The 24,664-nt window shown below is 35.6% G+C and overlaps 1 protein-coding gene across 1 annotated transcript; it reads right to left on the reverse strand.

Moving 5' to 3' along the window:
• Positions 1-724: 724 nt before the first annotated feature.
• LOC149802590 (small ribosomal subunit protein RACK1) lies at positions 725-24,531 on the reverse strand. The gene is made up of 7 exons (XM_089951868.1): positions 24,312-24,531; positions 16,644-16,815; positions 15,357-15,504; positions 11,978-12,073; positions 8,990-9,100; positions 4,998-5,138; positions 725-1,062 (listed from the first exon to the last, which is right to left on the reverse strand). The coding sequence occupies exons 1-7, from the start codon at positions 24,421-24,423 to the stop codon at positions 886-888; spliced, it is 957 nt and encodes a 318-aa protein (XP_089807994.1). The 5' UTR covers positions 24,424-24,531; the 3' UTR covers positions 725-885.
• Positions 24,532-24,664: the final 133 nt, after the last annotated feature.

The following is a 24,664-nucleotide window of genomic DNA, read 5'->3' on the forward strand; positions in this document are numbered from 1 at the left end:
TACTAGACCAAGATCTTAATGATACAATATATATATATATATATATATATATATATATATATATATATATATATATATATATATATTCCAAATTTGATTAAACTTGTATCAGAATATGGTTTCTGTGTTCGAAAGGCATTCAGTCAATCAGATGCAAAATCACCTCAATACTACGGACGGATTTAGGATCATTATCAAACTTGTCCAAGAGTTTGAGAATACAAACCCATTTTCCATGTTCGTTTTAAATCATCTCAGAAACATGGACTTCAGAGTGGTAAGAAGCAAGTGCTGATGGAAGGAAATACTATAAGCTGACCTGGCATCACGGCCAGGTGAGCTAACAAATGCAACAGGAACAAGTAAAATACTTCAAATATAATCATTTTATGCGGTGTAATTCAATTAAAACCACCAGTATGAAGTCTTTCACCAGTTGTATCTGTCCAATTATTAAAATTGGGAAATACAAGTCATCAACCTACAGACATCAAGATACTCACAAACTTGCACATTAAAAGTCTTATTTGCTTCATTGATCTAATGCAGTTTTAGTATGGTATGGTCAGGAAAGCACAAAGTTATGCCACTTATCTTCATCTGATGTTTTTCTGTGTCAAGTTTATAAGCTTGCACATGTACATACCTCACATAGTTTGAAATGTAAACCTCTCACTCTCCTATGACTGGCCAGGGAATTCAATAAAAAAAGTGAACAACCACGCTGTTTATTTCTTTCATTTATGCAGACATGCCAACATGGGCCATTGATGTTTCATTAGCCTTTCAGATTTTTTCCACTGGACAGATGTTAAAATAGATTAAATAAACGTCTTTTTTGATGTCTCAGATGCACAAATTGTAACTATGAGAGCACTTTTTTTTTTATCTGGCAGCCATGGAGACCTGCCAAACACGTATCATGTTGTCAGTGTAGCCAGCGAACAGAGTTTGTCCATCAGCAGACCATGCAAGACAGATGCACTGTGGTGGTTCAGCTTTACTACTGGTGCGGATAACTTCCTGACGTAGCTCATCAACGACCACCTTGCCTTCCAAGTCCTGAAATATTGATGCACAAGTTAAATGTATGAATTGAGGTAAGGAATTTTAGTGTAGATTTTAGTAGTCAATATTCTTTGCTGTAAGCTGTTTCTCCCAAACAGACTCTTTGACAAGCTAGCAACTGACTGATCATCATGTACCAGGCACTGGACCACATCTAGAGTAAATCATAATACCCAAGCAAAAGTAATGACACCAAAACTTTCTGCTAACTAGTTTGAAGAACATTATTAGAATTGTGTTGTTAAAACATGAAAACTTAGCTTTAAATTGAAAAACACTAAAATGGGATAACTGAGAACAGCAAGCACATCGGACTTGACTTGTTTTAATGATTTAATTTGAGTAATGCTGTATTTCGATGTTATATAGACATCAACACGATACTTTCATCATTATTTAAATGACTTAAGATACCTACTTTCCTCAAAAGTATCTTCTCGAGGTAAGCCTAATGCAAACCTCTCCCATGTTAAATTCACAATGTATTTTTGGGGGACTAGTTTTTATTTAATGTACATAGCATTAGCATTTTTTATTTTTCCTGCCATGGTGTAACACAGCCATACTGGAATCAAGATAACAAAAACTGACTACTGAGAAATACAGTGTTGTTCAGCTGAAGTTAGCATTGACTCCACTTGCTACAAAGTAAAAATGGTATTTTAGCCACTACGACATCCTGCACAGATTATCAAATAGTCTTGAAACGTTACCCAACTCAAGCTGACCACATGATAAACTCGCTTAGTAAACACTGAGCGTTTCTTGCAACAAGCGTAAACTATCAATGCAGAATCAAGTTGTTGCAAAAGGTGGAAAATAAGATATCAGCTTAGAAGGAAAAGCAAAAACAAATCAATGACACAAAAAAGGAGTCCTTTGATTGCTGCTAAGAAATTTGAAGTCAGAAATATTCAATCATCACTTACACAGGTAGAAAAAGATGTGAAAATCAAATTATCAACGGGTAACTAGTATATTTTTGTCTTCTTGTAAATTATTGCAACCTTCTCTAAGACTGCCGTAATTGAACTTGTTTGACAACCTGTGTCGCGTATATAGGTTGTACTAACTGAACAATACTCACCCTCACTCCTGCTAATAATGGAAAGTGTAGCACACATTTAATCCGAGATGAGCAAATAAAAAATTATCAAACAATTTCCTTTTTTCTTTCCCAACATCAAATGAGGCCTCAAACGAACAGCATGTAGCATGCACTCCATTCTTTCAATTTTTATACTCAGTCACAACAACAATTAACAATTTTAACATCACAATATAGTATGGTCATTCATGTAGCAAGGTTACCTCTATATAAACATTTACTTCTACTTCCACCTGCATTGGCGAGAAAGGCAGGTTTGATCATAAATATAAATACTTCAAATATTTATATTAGTTTAATATATCTGTATATTAACATATACATATGTTAGAAAAGCATAAAATATAGTTTACAGTAACCTCATTTTGTTAAAAGGGTGAAGTGGAAAACTATGCATCCAACTGTCACAGAACTGTGCATACAAAAACAGCTTTTGTATTACATCTGAACACAGAAGTAGACTGGATTTCAATGTCACATACAGTGTTAATCTGGGTGTGAGATTTTAGCTTTGCTGCCAATTTTAAAATGAATTCTATTAACGTGGTGTAGCACGACAATGTGCAAGCAGTAGGATGAAAATTTTTCAAAACTTGTGAATCACTGGTTTAATGGCATATCAGCACAGTGCCAACAAAGTTTAAGTATCCCCAAAAAGGCATACAAAATGAAGCTAAAGGCAAAACATGGGAAAAATTCAATAAATATAAGTAAATTATTCAAAAAAATATACCGTACTCTAAAAAACAAGCTCCAAGGCTCTCTCAACTGTGACATCGTTATGGGATGAATTGCATTGTAAAAAGGTTGCCTACATTAGTCACATCTTTTAAGATGTGCAGAAGTGTGCATTGTGCCTGTTCTTTGGCCACAAGACAGGAGGAAGATGTTACAGCCTCATAATTTGGATATATTTTCATGATCAGTCAATAGCTAATACATGTTAATTTTAGTAATCATTGGCTGCAAATAAGACTATAGTAATAAGCCTTAATTATCTTCAAAAATATTATTCTGTATGCCATATAAAAGTTGGAACATTAAACTATTGCAATTTTTTCAGGTATGGCAAGTCTTGGGACCCCCTGGATTTTTTTTTCTCAATTGATTGCTCTGTAATTTACTGATCACAACATTTTTTTTATAAATAAGAAAATCCTTCCTGGCCATTAGGGGGCTATCATTATAATCTGTTAGATGGATTATAATTTGTTGAATGGAGCCGCTACAATTTTGAAAAATCTGTAAATATTTTTAATTTTCATGTTTTAATCTCATTTCTGCTATTACAAAGAGATATATTTTCTGATGATGATGACAAACATTCAACATCAGCACAACATTGTAACCATGCTAATATTAACTTCACCTTTTTTTGCCCTTGTTCACACCAGTCAGCTTATGTATTATTGCATTAAAACTGTCAAAGTCACCAGTAATTACATTTTCTGCCTTAAAGATGAAAATTTTAACTCTTTAAAATGTCATGCCAGTATTAAAAAAAGAAAAGAAAATAGAGTTCATTGCTCGCATTCATAGTAACATTTGCATTATTGCATCATTGCATGTACAATAAAGATTTAAATTGCACTCCCTGTGTGCAAGTAATGTACACTGTGGTACAATCTCCAGTTAAACTCCGAGTGACCCTTGAGTATTACATTTTATTTCATGTTTTAGAAATCAGAAAATAAGCACATGCAAAATAAATAACATAAATACAATCATAGTTGTCTGAAATAGTTTACTGAGATGGTAATTGAACTGGAGCTGGTCAGTGGTGTGACGTACTGTGATTTTGCCTATTCTGTCTTGACAAATTTGTTTTTTACAAGCATTAGGGCATGAAAAATATTTTTTATATGCAGAAAAGTGTTAGGATACAAATAATGATAAATCTCCCTGTCAAAAGACTTACCATCATTAAAGTAACTTTGACTAAATACAAGAACCTTTAAGTCATGTTAATGGAGGGAAAGGGGAGTGCTATTGCCTACAAACATACAATTTCTAAGCAACTCGGCAAAGAAAGTGTTACTATAAATGATCATCATGTCATGCATGATGGTTCACGTTAATTTAATTATGGCCAAATTGTTATGTCATTATGGCCAAATTATGATGTAAGGACCCAATATTCACATGTGACAATTTACTTATCAGAATGGATACTATTCCAAATACCCTTGTCACGAGATAGATTGCATGATCCAGTGCATAAGCAAAACTTTAAACAGATAAGGGTGCGATATGTGCAGGGATTTACAAATCATTTGCCCAACTTCCTTCAGCCCAAACGAGAGAGAGAGAGAGAGAGAGAGAGAGATGAAAGGGACTGTATTCCATTCATAATGCTTTATATTCTGCAAGCTTACACCCTGCTATCTCTCCACAGTACATGTACATGTATTAGCTCTTTTATTTAGTCCTTGATTGTACTGCATTCCTCTGTTACACAACTGGGCCACAGCTTCTTTCATATATCGTTTCCATTTTATAGAAAATGTCAAGTTTAGTCTTGTATTTACTTGCACAGACATGATGTTGCAAGTATTTACTATTTAAAGCAAGTTTTGACAAATCAGGAATAAATATTTTAATTTTAATTCATCAGTTACATTTTAATCACAAAATTTGCACACATCTGGGATTTGCTGACTTTCAGGTCCTGGGCAAGCTGGATTTTATCAAATCTGTTAATCCCAGACATATTTCCAACTAAGCACGCTATGAATTAGTGAAAAATCAACAGTATACTGTTGTAACAACTAAAACAATTGGTTACTTTAATGAATAGTGACATGCTATTGTGTACACATACCCAGATCTTGATGCTAGGTCCTGTGGCAGCACAGAGCCAATATCTGTTGGGGCTGAAGCACAGAGCATTGATAATGTCACCACCATCTAATGTGTAGAGATGCTTAGCCTCATTCAAGTCCCACAGCATAGCCTGTCCATCCTGTAACAAATAAGTAAAACAAGTGTTTAGGAGAACACTCGGTTGTAGTTTTACCTCCTTTACGGCATGTAGGACTTTTCAACTACTACTTTCTATTACAACAGGAAACAAATTACTGTAAAATATAAATGAACACATTTTAATGCAACAAGCGTATACCTGAAATTAATGCAATCTGGGGTTCCTCAGCAAAAACCTCACATCTTATGGGGAAAAATGATACAAAAATATGGCCTGTTATATTTGTATTCATTATTCTTCCCTAATTAACCCACTTTAAACCAGACACCCAAATTTACCTGACAAGTGTAATTATCTAAACTTTGTAATACATTTCCCTCTTAATATGGACATAAAAAACACAAGCACATACAATCATCACCAACTTAAAAATCAGTACTGTGTACAGCAGTCTTGAAACAAACACCTCGTTGTGCAGAAACCATAATTTTATTGGACTTGCCCTGAATGTGACAACTGACATTTTAGATTCCAGAATCTAAAGATTCAATATTAGCATATCTGCAAGCCAGCCACAAAATTTGGTCAAAGAATATACTCTAGTGCAAATGTCAATCAGCAAAACACATTTTCTTCGAAATGCAATGACCTTTCGGACAGCTATATAAATAGCCATTACATATACCTTCAGTGCAAAATCACCACAAACTCTGGTCAAGGTACATGGTCTAAAACTAAGCTATGCATTAGAAGAAAAGAAAAAAAAATACAATTTTTCCTTTAGTGTTCTTGACCAAAGAATGAACAAGTCATTCATCTCTGAGAGAAACTTTGAAAAATCTCAAACATTATCTGTTAGTCAAGATCTCTTTAAATCTGGTTAGAGGTTACTGAAATGTTGAGCTACATTTTCTCAATGTTGGCAAAATTGTACAACATGTACTCCCTTTTTGGTGGGCATGTGCAAATTATATTCTTGTATTATCTATTTAAAATACTCTGGTTTCCAATTCTTTTGTAATCAATCAACTTGTATCAAAAAGAAAACATGACAGCCTCATAATTGCAGGACCTTATCTTTTCATTTCTGAATCAGCTAGTAAATGTGTTGGTCTTTTAATCATTGGCTGCCATAGTTTACTTCAAGAATCCCTTTACGGGGCCATGTCTACTGGCTAAAAAGAATGTCTACGAATAAAAAAATTCACAACTTCTATCATTTTATTACTCTTAACTGCTAGGTATCAAAACTACTTCTGAACATTGTCAGACTCCAACATACCAAATTTGGTACACAAAACTTATTTTTTTAAAAATTGCCCCAATTAACATGTTCACAAGAAACAGGTAGATTTAATAAAATATTCTTTGTCATGGCCTTTAACCCATGAACCTGCCATCTTCATCAATGAACTTGTTTGTCCCAGACAATGTCACAATATACCCATATGCCATGGTCAAATCTATAATATCAATGTTGCATCTAGGAATGTACGAGTAAAGGGGAACCCCTTCAGTCTCCTCTCCCAAACTCGGGGAGAGTGGCAAAACTTATTAGGTGGTGGGGAGGCGAGCCAGTAATTGTAACGCTCATACCAACACCTGTTTTACAGGTAGGCAACTATTTACACTTCTGGGATCTTCCTCTCAACATGAATGGTTGCTCAACTAAATTTGATTGTCACATTGTGACTTGGAAAAAGCATTATGTCATGGTTTGAAAATTGCATCAATTAAGTTTTACAAATGTGCATTTATACAGGCTACCTAGAAAACTTAAAATGACTGACTCCAGTGTGGTTCTTCTTCAGATGATAATTACGTTCGGCAAATACTTGCTGATGATAGTTGTGATGACAATAATTAAAGTTATGACATCTGATTAATGGAGCTGGGAAAGCGTTAATGGAGATACCCGAGGGCGATTTTGAGCCCCAAAATGGAGCTGAATATGAATCTGATGTACGTGCTGAGTGGAAAAAGAGAGACAGCATGCCAGTCAAGCATTCTTTCAGCAAAAGTATAAAAGGCAGACTACCAATCCAAATTAGAATATTGACAATTCAAAAGCAGAATGCAATTTTCATTTCTTTCTCAATTCAGGCCTGCGGTATCATGTGCTACAAAACCATATACTCCTATCAGGATTAAGATAAATAAGAATTTTTAAAAAAATGAAAGGAATAAGATATTTATTTTACCAAAATAGTTCTGTCTGGTGGCAAGTATTTTTGCAATTTTGTCGTTGATTGCATATAAATAGAAGCTAAGTACATGCCTGTCTGTACTCTGCATACTGTAAGTACAACTAGTAAATCATATAAAAGGGCACCATCTACCAATCACATACCTTTTAATGATCGGAAGACCATAAAGCCATATTGATATTTGGCACAAGTGTATCATTTCACCACAACTCAAAACAATCACCACTACACAGCTGCTGGCACAAAAAATGTTGCAGAAAAGCACTTTTAAGGTGAATGGTTGTGTACTGCACAATCAATAAAGAAATCTGGACAAGTGTAGTTAATAAATGCTGAGTAAAGTACTTGATAATAGATGTGGTATACATCTGAAACATCTCCTTTATGCTGTACAAGCCGCTGGGATTAAATAATGCATGTAATTGATGAGATGGGGGGGGGGAGGGAGGTAGGTGTTACGAATCACATCACTTTGTGTTAATTTGTAGCAGGTGAGAATAGCAAGGCAAATGACTAATAATTCTTGACTACTGCTGGAGATTAAAATAACTTGCAAATGGTATCAATTTGTATAGATTATCCACCTCTTGTACTGATATGTGTATTATTACAGCAAAAGTAACAATTCATTGATATATCAATGAATCATTTCACCCCTACATGGTGGACAGTACAATTGGTGGCAGAAGAACCAGGGAAAGTCCACTTAAGAACCACCAACCCACAGGATGCAACCAGCCAACTTCTGACATAATCATAGTGGCCAAGCTGAGACTCGAATCCACATGGACATAGGTGAGTCAGCAGTGATCGGTAAATGTAAGTGCTTTAGACCACTCTGCCACCCAGGGTCCATGTGTCAAATAATATAAAAAATTATTGTGTGTTAAAAAACCTAAGAATATTATTAGAAGGGTTGTCTTTGTACCTTTCAATTATTGCAGAATGATCCGAGACAGATTGTTATTTAAAAAACAGATTGACAATGATAGAAATAAATAGACCTTATTGCAGAAAATGCAATTTTGGCCAGGAGAAAAGCAGAATTCCACTTTTAAAATGGAGGGAGAAAAAAAAATCGGTGACATTAGTGACAGTTGGTTTTGGCAATCTGTCAGCAAAATTACTTACCATTCGATAGTCCTGTATCACCAAGCAAACATATCAATTCATTTTCCAACATGTCAGCACAAAACTAGCAGCAGAGTAGTGTGCAAATTAAAATCCAAGGTCTGAAACTGAGGAGATAATGACCCTCAATCTCCATCTCAAGAAAAAACTCTTTCAAAAAAACATAATCATGTAATACAAAATAAAATGTAAAGATGTTAAAACTTTGTAAAATGTATATAAAAGGTACAAAATAAAAAATCTTTAAAATAAAGGGTGTAAAAGCACCATTTTCATTTTGTAAAAACTAGACACCATGGAAGATATTTTTAGTATTGGCAGTGACAAGATTTTCAAGATCCTGGATGTCTGCACAACACAAATTTTATTTAAGACCCATCAGCCACTGACAATCCTCCCTCAGTAAAGGGATAGTGGCGGTAAAGAACCTTTTAAAACAGATCGGCGGCAGTGAGCTGACAGACAACATACAACACGTTACTAAACAAGTTCCTCTGGACTGACCAGTTGAGCAAATAATATAATGACATAGTACAAATAAATCAGCCTAACCTTTCCACCAGAAGCACAAAGGGAACCATCTGGTGATACGGTGACACAGTTCAAATACCCAGTGTGGCCATAGTGGTTTGTCTTCAGTTTACAGTTGGTCAAATTCCAAACCTGAAATAGACTAAGTAACTTAGAATTTTTCATTGAACAATAAATAAAAAAATGGAAATAAAAATGTAACAATCTAAAGAAATATAGCTGTCATCCACGTACTGCATACACAGTTGAGATGCAATTCTCTTTTTAAGTTGCATGCACAACAACACACTCAACATGAATTTCCCTGCATAAATGTCATGAAACGACTCCAAAATCAAGAAACCAATTGCAGAAAGGACACAATGCCTTGTTCATTAATCCAAAACTGTGACTGGCACATTTCCATCGACGTCTGAAATTGTTTGATGCTGGTTGCATACATTAATTTGAACAGCATTTGTCACTTTATTGTATGTGTAATGCACAGTAAATAGTGCCATTTGCAATACGAGATAGATGAAACCTGGCTGTACTAGGCAGGTATCAAACCTGTGACTACTGCATTATGAGTTTGATAATCTAACAAAAGAGCTACCACAGCCCTTGAATTTGTTATGTAGATGATATCAAAACTACTTTTAATTATGCAATATTTATCTGTCACAATTATTAAGCTTTACCTTTCTGCAAAGAAATAATTCATCTGTTCTAGATGTACCAGCACCTTGTTTAAGGTTTCATTGAATATGTGCATCAACTCAAGTCTGATATACGTCATCAACCGTCTGATCTACATCTTCAACTCCGTCTGATCTGCATCATCAACCCATCAACTCAGTCTGATCTACATCATCAACACATCAACTCAGTCTGATCTACGTCATCAACCCATGTGTTAAAGCATGTCCTCATTCTTTTCAAGGACATATGGCTAATGAAAGGCACAAAAGCAGACTGTGGGCTGGAGAGCATCCAGTTCTAAAATTAGCCTCCCCTACACTACCATGTAATCTAAGCAAGAACTATCGCTATTAAGCTAATTTGTCAGTAAGGACGATGACTTGGGGCTGGAGAGGAATACAATATGAAAAAAATTACCTTGTAACCCTGTCACTGAACTGCTGTTGTGCTGCAATAGTCTGGGTCACTTTAGTGATGGGAATCGGTCAGAAATTCATAATTGATAATCGGTTCCACTTAACCAACTGATAATCAATTATAACTGGTTACTAAGAGCAAATTTTAACTTTTGTTTGTTATTCAGTTATATCTTTGATCAAAAGTTCAAGATGTTAGTAAATGTACAGCAGTAATCTCTTTTAATGACGTATACTTTAACCTGATAATATTACATTTTTGTTTATTGTGTTGTGTGTTATTTTTGTTCTACATCTTTGTTAAATGAATGCAACTTTGTATGGCTGATAAGTCATATGCAACTGAAATACTGCTACAATCCCCCAAAATCCTTTCATTCATATGTGATGTGTCTATAATTTTAAGTGTAGAAGGACATGGTTTTCTTGTTTGTCATTGTTTACAAATACTACAAATAATGTTGCATTTAAAACTGAAACAAATCAACAAAATATGTTTAAATTTATTAACTCAACTATTTAACAACTTGATCCTGTAATAATGGCTATATGTTCCTAATTATGAAATTTTGCACCTATGAAATATATGGTTTTATATTTGTAGTTGTGAAGGGAATTAATAAATTTCAGGTCAACTTCAGTGGCTGGGAGTTTGACTAACCTTTGTGCTTTGCATACAACTAAAAAGCAGCCTCCCTTTACACATAATCGATTATGGAGTTTCACAATCGATTATCTTATTGGTTCGCTCAACCAACTGATGATCGATTATAATCGATAATCGGAACAACACTAGTCACTTTATCTGTGACAACTATAGGAAATGGATGATTACCATATGTTTTGAACAGACTGTAAGCATGATCTTTCCTTAAATGTTACTAGTGTACTCCCTAATGTAGAAGGTTCCAGACTTTCATGCAGAGAAAAGGAGCAGGAATAAAATTGTCGAGGATATTCAACCACTGAGGAGACCATGATGCAATGCCCTTGATGTGCCCTTTTAGGGTGAAGAACACTGCTTTAATTTTTGGTGCGTGTGATTTGGATTTTTAACATAGCTTTAACAATTTTTCAGTCATATTGCTATGATGTCTGCAGTGTGACAATTTATAGTGATGTCTAGCACTGGGGCATCATGCTGCAGACATGAAGCATGATGTCCCCCACAGTCACATTATCCTGACACCAGGCTGACCAGTCCTAACACTAACCTCTAAATGCTGAGCGCCAAGCAAGGCAGCTGTTAGTACCGTTTTTGTAAGTCTTTGGTATGACTCGGCCGGGGATGCTTTAATTTCTGGATTGTTAATATAGAGAAGAGCGTCTTTCTGTTACCAATGACCATGAAGAAGTACTCTTGTCGGTTCTAAATGAGCCTGCCAACCCGAATCAGTGTACAGACTCGAGTCGGATACTGGGGCATGAGAGTAACTCCCTTAAGAAACTTCTTTTTTGACTATATGGTCTTAAACTAAGTAACAAAAAAAGCAAAGCCAACAAATTTTGTAAAATTCAACAAATAATTTATTTCCCAAGAAGAAAAAGTAAAAATTTAAAAGGAACTTAAAGTATTGTTATTAATCCCAAATAGTCCTAAATGTTCTATCAAAAGTCCAAATGTAGTGATGTGCTAGTGAGATGAAGTGATATCCAGTATAACCTCTTATCTCAACTCCTTAGAAGAAATGAGAACAGAGATAAATATAAGGAGTTATTACTTCCAGAACCTCCAGCTCTTAGTCCAGGACTGAACTTTTCAGACAAGTGTGGCCCTGGCTCCCTATATCAAAATCTATCTGTGAGCTAGATGTTTCTATGACATTCACGTTGTTCAAATAAATTGATTATCTGGATAACTTGGTTTTGGATAAATAAGGGTACAGTACATTATAAACCTGATTCTACTTACCTTCACCATTTTGTCCCAGCCACTGGACACTATGATGGGATTCTGTGTATTCGGGGAGAAGCGGACACAGGAGACCCAGTCAGAATGGCCCTCATCCTTGTAGATGGAAAACAAAATACATGTACTCAATACCTGTACTAAAACCTTTCTCTCGTAATTAAGCTCAGACAAGAACAAGACAAGTAATTCGATCAGAGCATACCATGGTTTGTAATCAATCAAGTGATCAAAACTTTAAAAATTAAAACAATTTTAGCAGGCAAAGCATACAAAAAACAACTTTATTAGGTTGCAATACTTTGCAGTTCAAAAATACAGATGGATGCAGACAAAATGTGCAGAGAATAGGCATTCTGAAGAGCATGGCAGGAAAGTGAATGGTTGGGTGCATCCCAATTTCTTTTTTTTTATTCACAGCACTGCCAGAATTCTATCAACTATAAGTACAAGTCATATAGGTCATGTAGACATTAATCAGTAACTGGTGACATTGTGTAGAATTTGATTCTACATACCTTTAAGTGGCTCAAGTATTCACTTTATTTAGATCCTTACACATCCACATTCCTTTGGAAGGTCATTATTTAGACACCTCGAGAAGTGCATATAGCAAAGTCAATGTTAAAGTATATCGACATTTTTGGACAAAAGGAACCTAAAAGTGTGATCCAGTACAATCTGGATTGAATGTCGCACGCTGTGATGTCACAATGAAAGCTACACACTGATAAACAAATTCATACTACCCTATATCGTGATGATTCCACCTAAGTGCTCTTTTCTTGACCCAAGTTTAATACATGGCTACCAATTTAAAAGACCAGAGAGACTGATAATGTTTGTCTGGAAGTTTCTTGATGACAGATAAGATGCGGAGCATTCAATAATCAGGATTGAATAGACTTTGGCTAAAGAAAACTAGTGTTAAATTTTAAAAGAACAATTTATATTTCATATAAAATGAGAAAATGCGCATACATGATCTTTGTGACTTTTACTCTAGTACACAACAGGCCTCTACAAAGATTTTAATACTTTTCCGAAGCCATTAACATTCCTTTAAACAAGTTGAAAAAATAGACTAAAGTGATCTTGGCATATGAAAATGTTACCCTAAATCAAGGCATAAAAAACACAAAATAATAACTTTCTTTCTATTATATCAAAGTAGAAAATAGAGCTGATAAAACCCCGATATTAATTTTTATCTCAGTGTTCTAAAAATCTACTTCAGATGTTGTTGTCGGTATTCCAACCTAGCAAAAAGATTATACTAGTTGAACATCCGAGACCTTGAGTAACAGTCATTATACTAGTATTAAAAAGCAGCTTGTCATTACTTTGATTAGTCACTATAGAAGATGAATTACAGGAAATGCACTTGTCTGCTTCCTACACTCATTCACAGGAACAATACACACTAACCAGCTTAAGGTAACTGATTGCAATATAAAGTAATTATTATGTCAAGTTGAATAACCACTTTCTGGCAAAGTTTTTCTGTTGCTACATATCATGTCTCCTTGGGTTAAATTTGTAGGCTGCGATTCCAGTGAAATATGTTCAATTCTAAATGTTGGTTGTTTATTTCAGTCCTGAGTAAACAACAGTCACCAATCAGAACTTAATGTAGCGTATTTCTTGTGCAATACACAGGAAGTACTGACATCTAATCTCATCCAAGTAGATACAGAGCAACAGAGAAGCTTCACACAAAAGTGTTTATGGAATGGTCTGTAAAGGACTTATTTTGTACACAAAGAAGAAGTTTGGAACGTCTCTCACTGACTGAACACGGCAATAGGGTACAAATTAGCACAGAACTGGTGAGGGGGCCGATTTCAAGCCACAAAAGTCTGTTACCTTATGTAAATTTGTTCATTGTTTATAAATGGAGTTGGTGTTGTCAATAGTTTTTATTTTTGCACTGACAAAATGAGCATCTGTGACTGTGGCAGTTGCTTTACATCTATATGAATTACAATGCGATAGATTCTGTTGATAATTCCTTCCCACTTTCTTCTCCAAGATGTTTTCCTTACAGGAGAAAATAGCACTACTTCTTTTGTCTTAATGTCTTCCAAAGTTTAAGACACAAAATATAAAATGAGATGTTTTAAAGCATTCATGTAGTGCAAAAACAAAGGGTAAACTGGCCAAAACATGTCCTTCATCTGATCAAATTCACCATTTCAGAAATGATCTAAAGAGTTTAATTAAAATCGCTTCTTTTCCACCACTTTGTTGGGTATGGTGATTATACAGTGCTACAAATGATGTGACAGTTACAGGTCACATAAGGTCAGCTTCTGGCTCCAGTTGAAACCCTATGTGTTATGATAGCATTAGCGTAAGAAACTGATGTAGATCTAGAAATTGACAGAATTCTCTACTGCAACTGCAGGCCATACACAAGGTTTGGTAGCTGCATGTGGTGTAGACCTACACATTTTACATAAACCATTTTTCTTCTTTCGCTAATGATAACCATGACCTTTGACCTTTAAATGAATAGGTGTCTTCCTAACCACAAGTACATCCAAAAAAAGATTCATAACTGTGGATGAAGAAGTTAGTTTTTCTGCTTTCAGCGAATATCTATGACCTTTGAATTTTTTTTTAACCAAGAAGTCAACTGGATTCCTCCTTAAGTTCAAACCACCAAAAAAATGTTGTCAAGACCAATAAATCACCCCCACCCCCAATCTGTGTTTAATCTGATGGATGATATGTAGGCCTGCTGTCACCTGTTCATTAAAATGTGCAATTTTGCTGCATGCAAATCATTCTGGAACACTCCTGCGTACCTTTAGACACATACCGGTAACTGGTAACAGCCATATTAATCATGAAATTCAAAATGGACATAAGACAGATGGTTGTGCTATTCTAGGTGAATTTACAAGTCATCAAACATATGATTTATTCTGGAACTATAATGTACATGTCACCAAAAGAACTTTTCTGCCGACGGTAGCTGGAAAGCCACAAGAAATACTGGTAAGTGTATAAAATGTACATCAACGAGTGCAGCCATATTTGGATGCAGATAATTGCCTACCGTACATTGAAAAACTTGAGTTATTCTGGAAAAACAAAAATGGCAACAGACTTGTGAATGGATGGACAACTTCATAACATAAAATGCATCGTAATATGGTGGACATGTAAAACCTGTGGGAGCACAGCTATTTGTCACTAGGATCACCATATTTAACCAGCTTTATGACAATTCATCAATATTGTAACACTAGCTGTGCAAATGAGATTGTGTTCAGGATAGATGGACACAATTCCAATACATCCCCACTCTTATTTAAACCACTTTCTCTATAGAGGCTAAAGTCAAAATGCAGCTACTTCTAGTTATTTTGCGAACCTGGATAGTGTATTTGCATACACCAAGTGTGTTCCACAATTTGATTGACTTGTCCCTGGCACCGGACACAATCTGTCGGTTGTCAGCAGAGAAAGCAACACTCATGACATCTTTGGTGTGGCCCACAAACATCCTAGTTGTCCTTGATCTGAAATGGAAGAATGCACAGCCTTACAACATTAGGATCAGCAATCACCTTACGTGTGTGCACATGTATTTCTGTTAGCTGTACACATTAAAACTCAAAAAATATGCAATAATTTCACTATAATTGAAATTTTTGTACAATAATTTTTCCCTCCCAGGGACCATTGCCATGAAAGCCAGAATGACACTCCCTCTTGCTGATAGGTACCATAGCAACAACACAGCTTCATGAAGTTCTGGTCTACTATGAGATGTTGGAATGGAATGATAAACAGACTATCAGATCCCAAAGCCTGACAATGAAACAGGGTTAAAATCTATTTTTTTCCACAAGCAACATTATACTGCTCAATTAAACAAGAGACCCATCTGGCCCAATATCACTCACTTCCAAACAAAACAGCTGAGCATCTCACTAAGCTGATTCATGTTGTATTTAAAAACCAATACCTATGTCAACTATCTCCACAACTTAATATTGTATCAGTTTTATCTATTTTAATACTTGAGCAAAAATTTGTGTGTGTGATTTGGAATTTTAATGTAGCTTTAACATAGTGTATGTATGCACAATCTCAATCTTATGTATGAAAAGAACAGGTAGGCTTCTGACAGTTTGTAGTTGCACCAGAGAACTTTCAAGACAATGTACATTTAAGTTTCTTTGTACACAAATTTTGACAGTTATTTTTTCCCTGTACAGGGAACATTTTACAGGTAAAAAGCAGTATACACAGATATTTTTACAACTGATAAATTTTCATGGTTTTGTTAACAATAACAATTTATCAAAACTTAAATCTGTGGATTGGGGATTATACAGTCCTTGATATATCACCATCGGGCACTGAAATTTGTGTTTTGTAGCAAAAACTGGCACCACACATCAATTCATAGTAGTACAAAAAATTTCTCCTAAGGTGTTTTCTTATTGCATCATATCTGAAGTATCAATTAAGAGTAATTATTGGAATCCATTACAATTCCAAGAGCCCAACCCAACATCAACAAATTCTAATCCAAAAATAGGGAGATGTGCAACTATCAGATCTGAGAAAATATTGAAATAGATAAAGTGCAAAGTTTTTATCATAACTGGGACATGGTAAATGGTCCGAAAAGAACATTTTGTATACAAACGTGCTAAGATCCCATAGACGCAGGGTTGAATCCCAAGAGCCAGAGAGTGCAAACTGTCCATCAGAAGACATCACAACATCAGACACAAAATGTCCATGGCCCTTCAGTAGCATATGTGCAACACCAAAGTTGGTTTCATCTCGTGTAAGGCGCCACTGAATCAATGTTTTGTCTGAAATAAATAGTAAGAAAAAATTCCGGTTACAGTCTGGTTTTAAAGTGATTATACAATTTCAAGTCTAGTGCCATTTCCGTATCACATTTTCAACAACTGGAGCACCAAGATCTCAACATCTGGTTCACATAAGCACTGACAAACCCAAGGTTGTCAAGTGCAACTGGCCACACTGTTTATGCAATTTTGGCTGAAATGGGGGTGAAAATACATTTATCACTATCCAAGTAAACCAAAAGAATTTCCTTAGGTTTTTTTATATAAACATTATTGTATCATGGCATTGTGTTTTAGGTTGAATGACAGGAATTTCCCCATCATACATAGTGTGACCCCACTATAGCGCACTTGGTTATAACATGAATTTGGATAAAATGTGGTCGTGGTGTGGCTCCAGAAATTTCATATACATGTATTTTTCTTGTACACAAAAAAAATCTTTCTTAAAAGTACAAAAAAACGTAAAAACTTTATTATCATTTTGGAGAAGAGATCTCATATGCATAATACAAGACAATCGTGGCATGGCTCCTGAAATTTTGTTAAAAGTACGAAAAATAACGCAAAGTTTATTCTGTGATCGCATAGGTCTTCGTCAATGTCGCAAATTTGGATTGTTTTTCCTTACTGGCGGCTAAACATACCATGTGGCGATTTTTTTATATTGGCAACGTTGGCTGCTTAAACTTCTATATACAACCATTGGTTTAGAGTGCAGAAATTCAGAGGCCACACGAAAGGAAGCCGCAAACTGGATATAAAATGCACTGAAATTTATATATTGTTACATAAACAAATTCTTTGTCCATACTGATAAACCATCTAAACGTGCATCGTTATATTTTAAAGACATCTAGGAAGAGTTCTGTATGTTGCGAAATATCTTGTTTTTTTGTTGACGACAATTCTGGTAATGGAGATCAACCGGACGAGGTATTATCTTGTAATCTATCTTTCATCAGATTTTCGGCCACTTGCTAGGATTTATTATATTTACAACGATTGACATTTTTATGCGGATGGTAAGTAAAATTCCTTTCATTTCACTCAGAATTAAATCCTCCAGAATATTCATGTTTTCTGTAAAGATCTCTGTCATCAGAACACCTGCGTCTCTAGTCCATTTGACCCTTTGTTAATTTTCAGATGCATGCATGGAAGGCAGCATCACGCTGTTACCACAAATGAAAAAAAATATTAAAAAATACATCTTACTTATTGGTTTATTCAATAGGAAAGGAGGGACAGTAACTATAATAGTCTAAATGACGGCCAATTCCTTTTTAAAAATGTACCCAATTAAAGTAGTTAGCTGAAATTTTAAAGGAAACATTAACTCTGAAGCACCAACTTATGAAAAACGTACTCAGCAAATGGAAAAATACCCGTCTCAATCATGCAATACATTTGATGTTGCTGCCACAATAAGAAATGGGCATTCGTTTGGTTCTTCATGCACCCTTCATCAAAGAAAGCCGACTACAATCTTTCAATAACAGCAATGAACTTTTCGTCAAAGGAAGTCAGTACCAAACTTAATTAAAAGTCATGGAATCTGATGGATTTTTGCATTTTCCAACATGACTGGAACACGGTAACTGTGCTGTGAAAGTTTCCTTTATGTAGGGAAAATGTTTATGTTTACGAACGCTACCAAAGGCGGCTTAAAATGCAAACTAACTTTTACCTACTTGGAACGTACTGAAAAGCAAATGTGCTTCGTCTTTCTTTACGTGACTGTGCTATGTTTTTCCAATGAATTCAGACCAATATGACCTGTTACAAAATTATTGAACATTTTAAAGCTGTGTGAATATTTCTGATGGAATCACTTGTATTGTGGATTCAATGTATATGATGAGGTTCGCAGGTAAGTACATGGTGTTGATAATTCATGCTATACATTAATCTTTTATATATAAACAGGATTCATGTAAATGAACCAATTCATGGTTCTCTAAATAAAGTAAACTATTATATTATGTCTTCTCTGTTTTCACTACAGGTGTATTTCTCATTTAATATGCATAAATTTAAGATGGTAACTGTGCTGATGAAGCACAGATTTTACCATCTGCATTTATTACCTACACCCCCTCCCTGCAATTTTTTTTGAGTACATGCATAATTTTCTTCAGCTAAACGACTTGGTGCTTATAACACGGTTCAGTATATAACGCGGTCGGGTTCTATGGCTCCCAACTACCCTATTATAGCGGGGCTCACACTGTATATATGTCTTCTCCGTTTTCATTACAGGTGTATTTCTCATTAAATATGCATCGATTTAAGATGGTAACTGTGCCCATAAAGCACGTAGTTTACTGCCTGCATCTATTACCTACACCCCTTCCCCGCAATTTCTTTTGGGTACATGCATAATTTTCTTCAGCTAAATGACTTGGTTGCTTATAACACGGTTCGGTCTATAATGTGGTCGGGTTCTATGGCTCCCAACTACCGTGTTATAGCGGGGTCACACTGTACCAGGCTGACTTCTAACACTGCAGTACTTAAAAGATTGGTCTTCAGCAGCTATGAACAACAAAATACAACAGAAATTATAAATGAAGACATGCTTCAGATGCTATTGACCATAAATCTGTTGATCCACTGAGTAATGTCATTGTTAGAGCAATCATGACAAAAGCTGACCTCAGGACCTGAAAGAAAATGTTTTCTCATGATTTTTTTAAATAGATCCTAATAAAGACTCAAGTCAATTTAATATGATTTTGCTTTTATCATTTCAAATCTAAATGTAGCAATCATCACATTTTGTGACAAATACCAATATAAAATAGGGCAATTTCAGACATCTGAAATTTGGAGTCCAGGATTGTGGAATTTAAATCAGGGCTTGTGATTTTTTGCATAGTCGCCAGCTCTGGGCCTTTGTCTAAAAATTTTTTTTTTTTCAGCACTGCACATTATTTATACAACATTCACTCTCCAACCATTTGCAGATCACAAATTCCTTGCACACTTATAACCAATCAATTCGAAACAATACAGGCAGTCACATGAAATTTGTACAAAAGAGACCTTTGAAATGCAGATCTAACAACGAAGGCAGCCATCTTCAATACTATAAAGCAACTTCCAGATGTGCAGTGTTATTAAATAGTAATCAGAAGTATACAAAAAAATCTGGAGTGAAAAGTTACAGAATCAACAACCCTGACTAGAACACCAGAAATCTGCAATAGTACTAAGACCATCAATAAATGTATCATGCCAATCAAAATTGAACAAAAAAATTGGTCGAAAATAATTGTTGATGGTGCAAATGAATTTAAAAAGCCAATGTTCAAGGCCCTGAAAAGTTGCAGAATTAAGAAGGTACAGTGTACTTTGTTCAGTTCTGCTGGATGTTACAATTGTCACTAATCTTGAATGTTAAATTAAGTATAGCGCAATATCCTTAGATGTTGTGTGTGTGTGATTTGGGTTTTAAATGTAGCTTTAACAATTTTTCAGTCATATCACTACGATGTCTGCAGTGATATCTAGCACTGGGGCATCATGCTGCAGACATGTAGCATGATGTCCCACCCAGTCACTTTATCTTGACACCAGGCTGACCAGTCCTAACACCAGATATGATTTTGGTATTCCACAAAAAAAGCTGAAAATCTGAACAGGGGGTTTGGGGGTCCTCCCATAATGGGGTCTTGAGGGCAGCGACTCTTATCCGGGAGTCCAAGGTCGCCCCAACGCCTGAAATGCATTTTACAGCATAAAAAACTGCTCATGGTGCAACTTATGATCATAATATATGACAAAATAATCATCTGAAAAACTAACAAACTTACCAAAAAGTTTCAACTTGATTTGAATAATTTCACAATATTTATTGTGACACAAATTTGTTCTTCAATACTATTGGTGCTTTAGTTATTTCATGTACATGTCAGTGTTCACACTGTAATTAAGTCACAATAATTTCTTAATTTTTGTAGCAAATAAATTATACTTCTCTTTGCATAACAAATCTGTAAAATAAACACCCAAGGACATCAACTATATACAAATAATCCCATACATTCATTGGTCTTTTTCTCCAATAAACACAGCCTGTTGAGATGCCAGTCGAGCTCTTTGTGCGGCTTTGGCAAAGATTTAGGCTTCATTTTTGACACAATGTGCAATTGTTTCTAATCCTTCTCAATGACAGCCTTATTCTTTTCAAGCTGGTGCGTGCATTGGCGACATGCAGGGCACATATTCTGACAGAGCTACATCTGTTCTCTCATGCAAGAAATCTTCTTACAATAATTAAATGCACTTTTTCCAGATGCTTTCTGAGCTTCAATTCTTTCGTATGTAGCTTATTTTGTAGGTGCCATTCCTAACTCTTCTAGCTGCGATTAATGTACAGCAGAGGTCACAAAACACCAGTTATCTAGCGTTCAGTTTTCTTAAAAAAACGGACCAACTAAATTACCGTGGACTTTTGCTCCAGTCATTCCAATACGTTTTTAAAACTTTTATCTAAACTTATCGTTTCATGGTCTCTCTCAACAAATCGGGACGCCATTTTTTGCAAGCATGCTTCTTCTTTCCATTGCCATTAGTTTCTATTACAAGAAGATTCATTGGATGAATTCAAACCTTTGACCAATATGAGTACCCTTTAGGAGAATCGTGGGCTAACTAATATATGGAACGAATACGTTACAAGGGTTGTTGCAGAATGGGACCGAACAGACTGTTTAAAAAAAAAAACTGGATCGGAGATGATAAAAAAAGGACTACATTAAGAAAAAGCATTCAAGTCAGAAGAAAAGCGGAATTTTGCTTTAAAACAGAAAAATCAGGCCTGTAATGCTAATCTCTTAAGGCTGAGTGCCAAGTGAGGCAGCTGTTCATACCATTTTTGTAAGTCTATGATATGACTTGGCCGGGGATCGAACCCACAACCTCCAGCATTCGAGGCATATTCTCTAACCACTTGGCCACCAGAGCGGTATCCTTAGATGTTGACTTTTCTACAAATTAAATTCATTTTGCTATAGATCATTTTCAGATACTATTTTTAGCTGACCAAACCTATACCATAGCCAGATCCGGTACAGTCATGCACATTTGACGTAGGACAACTCGAGTGACCTACACTTCTTACACAAATAGAACATGTCATTATAGATTGCCGCAGATAGTAGTATACAGTAATATGACAGTCCACAAGTACAAGAGTTGAACTGTACGTTTTCATAAAGTATTTTTAGCAATAAATGAGCATCTATTGCTTTATGTTAGTGCATCCTGACTCATTTTACCCCTAACCCCCCCCCCCCATGATTGCATGGTAATGAATGATCCAAAAATAAATAAGTTAACTTGTGTGTGTTTGTGATTTTGAATGTATCGCTACGCACTGGGGCATCATGCCACAGATATGTAGAATGATGTCCCACCCAGTCACATTATCCTGACACCAGGCCGACCAGTCCTAACACTAACCTCTTAATGCTGAGCGCCAAGCGAGGCAGCTGTTGGTACCATTTTTGTAAGTCTTTGGTATGACTCTGCTAGGGATCGAACCCATGACCTTCTGCATCCGAGGCGGATGCTTTAACTGCTAGGCCACAAAGCGGTCAACTTGTCTAATTAGCAGCAAACAATGAACACCAAAGGTGGCACATCATATATTAATCAGATTCCTCAAAGGTTTGCCAGTTAGTAAACTAAATGGAAATGATTGTGAATCCCAAAACTGCCCATGATACATTAGATTGGCTAAGTAATGTACTCTCTATCTCTCTTTAGTTTACCAACTCCTTGAACAAATATGGATAATAATAATGAGTTTACTCATCCTGTGATACATTTGCAACAGTACTACCAGCAATGTGTAACTTGTGTGGCTTCTTGGATTGGGCTTGGGATCTGATTATGCTGGCATGGATAATGCTGTGCTCACCTGTATGCATCAATCCACTATTAAATTTATTATATGCAACAAAGAGATTTTTAAGTCCTCGTGTTTTCGTGAGTATATAATCTTGAAGAGTCATCTAAATACACATAGATTTGTACAAATTGTAATTCTGGTCACAAAGGAAAATCATCCACCCACCACATTCCTTTCAAAAATGGATCAAACTTTGTAATTCACAGGACCGTGGATAGGGTAGGACAAATTACGGGGGACCACAATGGTCAGGGGGTCCACCGTTGTTTTAATTTGTGATTCATTGGGGCCTACTGGATAATTGTTCTTAGGGCCCACAAATCCTGTTCGCTGTTCTGGTCCTCTGATGCTTTTTGTGCTCATATCTACTTTTCTCTTTTAGGCAGATTACACTATTCACTCAAGATTTTTAAAAACACTATTTCTGTGAAGGATGTACAGATGTCAAACCTTTACAAATTTGTTTGAAACTTTCTTCACGAACATACCCTATGTTAATGACAATCGCTTAAAAGTTGCCCTATGTTGATTGCGCATGCATTAAATATTGGAGTGGAAAAACTCAAATTTGACTTCCTAAAAAAGGTCTATAGTCAGACTTTATTTACTGATTTCTTTTTTCTAATAAATTCAAATTCTGACAGAAGCAAATGGATGTGTTTTCAAGTTCTACCGACTTACCTTTCAGTTGGGTGGAATGCCAAAATTGGATTAAGAATATTCTTTAACAAAACGAACACAAATATATTAAGATTGAAGAAAGTGTTTAGTTAGCTGTTTTGTTCAAGCTACTTATTATTCTTTTAACTGATTTCACAACACCATTATTTGGGCAGTAAGATGGCCACCCCACCCCCAAAAACAAACATCAGTCTTACATTGTAGGACAAGAACATGAGCTGCATGTGTGTCACAGCACTTGGTGCCAGTGATGTCGTAAAAACAGGAGCAGTAGCACAAACTGAATGTTTATTCCACATAAATCAAATTGGCCTAAATCAAGCATCACCTTTATTCATATGCATCAGCAGCATTTCATTTTCACTATACTCCATATTGCAGTACACATCAAAGTTCATGGATAAAAAGATATGGAATTTTTAAAACATACAAGTCAGTTATTCTTACACTCACTGCTACATGTTGGAGGATACTTTATTGCAAAAAATGAGACATCACTATTACCATAAGTTGTAGCCATTTCTTTACAATGTTCCATTCCCCATCCACTTTTACTGAATTGTGCATAACTAGTCATGCCCAAGCACGAAAAACAATATGTTATTTCAGTCTTAAATGGATATATATTTCCAAAATCTTCATAAAAGTACGTGCTCATCTTCTTTAATATTAATGTAAACCTCGAAAACAGAAGGGGCTGGTTACAAACCATCACAGCTGACCTAGTAACTACTAGAAAATGACTATCAAACTTATCAAAGTGAACAAAAGAAACAACAAAAAAAGCAAAAAATATAGTATACATAATATACCAAAATTTTAACACAGTGACTGTTATATCACTAGGCCCATTGTGCTGAGAACTGACAAAAACAATCCCAAAAAGCATGGATACCTCTGGAAGCCGACAAAATCATATCCGGATATTGAGGTGTTGTTGCAATCTGTGTCACCCAGCCACCATGTCCCTGTAGAGTGGCCCTTAAAGTCATCTGTTCTGTCGCCATCTTTTCGGTTTTATTTGTTTCAAACAACGATGAATGTGGATTATAGACCGCTAGTAATTTTCAGGCGGCCATCAATATCCGGCACCCACGAAAAAGAGGTAGAGTTGTCACTTCCGGTAATCGAGTTCGATTATGGACTACACGATGGCGCCACAAGCAACTTTTCACCCGGTGAAAAAGAATAAATTATTGGCAATAGAAGCATAGTATATCACATTTTGCATTCTCGCTCATTGTTTCA

The sequence above is a fragment of the Sinohyriopsis cumingii genome, chromosome 3 (genome assembly GCF_028554795.1).
Source record: "Sinohyriopsis cumingii isolate HCF-2022 chromosome 3, ASM2855479v2, whole genome shotgun sequence".
In the NCBI taxonomy this organism is placed as follows: domain Eukaryota; kingdom Metazoa; phylum Mollusca; class Bivalvia; order Unionida; family Unionidae; genus Sinohyriopsis; species Sinohyriopsis cumingii.

Bases quoted from the DNA above. Each gene is read 5' to 3' on its own strand.
- LOC149802590 (XM_089951868.1), bottom strand. From the start codon at position 24,423: ATGGCGACAGAACAGATGACTTTAAGGGCCACTCTACAGGGACATGGT. The intron at 5,139-8,989 runs GTTAGGCTGATT...TATTTGTTACAG, and splicing joins TTTGTGCTTCTGGTGGAAAG to GATGGACAGGCTATGCTGTG. The intron at 1,063-4,997 runs GTATGTGTACAC...TCAATATTTCAG, and splicing joins GACCTAGCATCAAGATCTGG to GACTTGGAAGGCAAGGTGGT.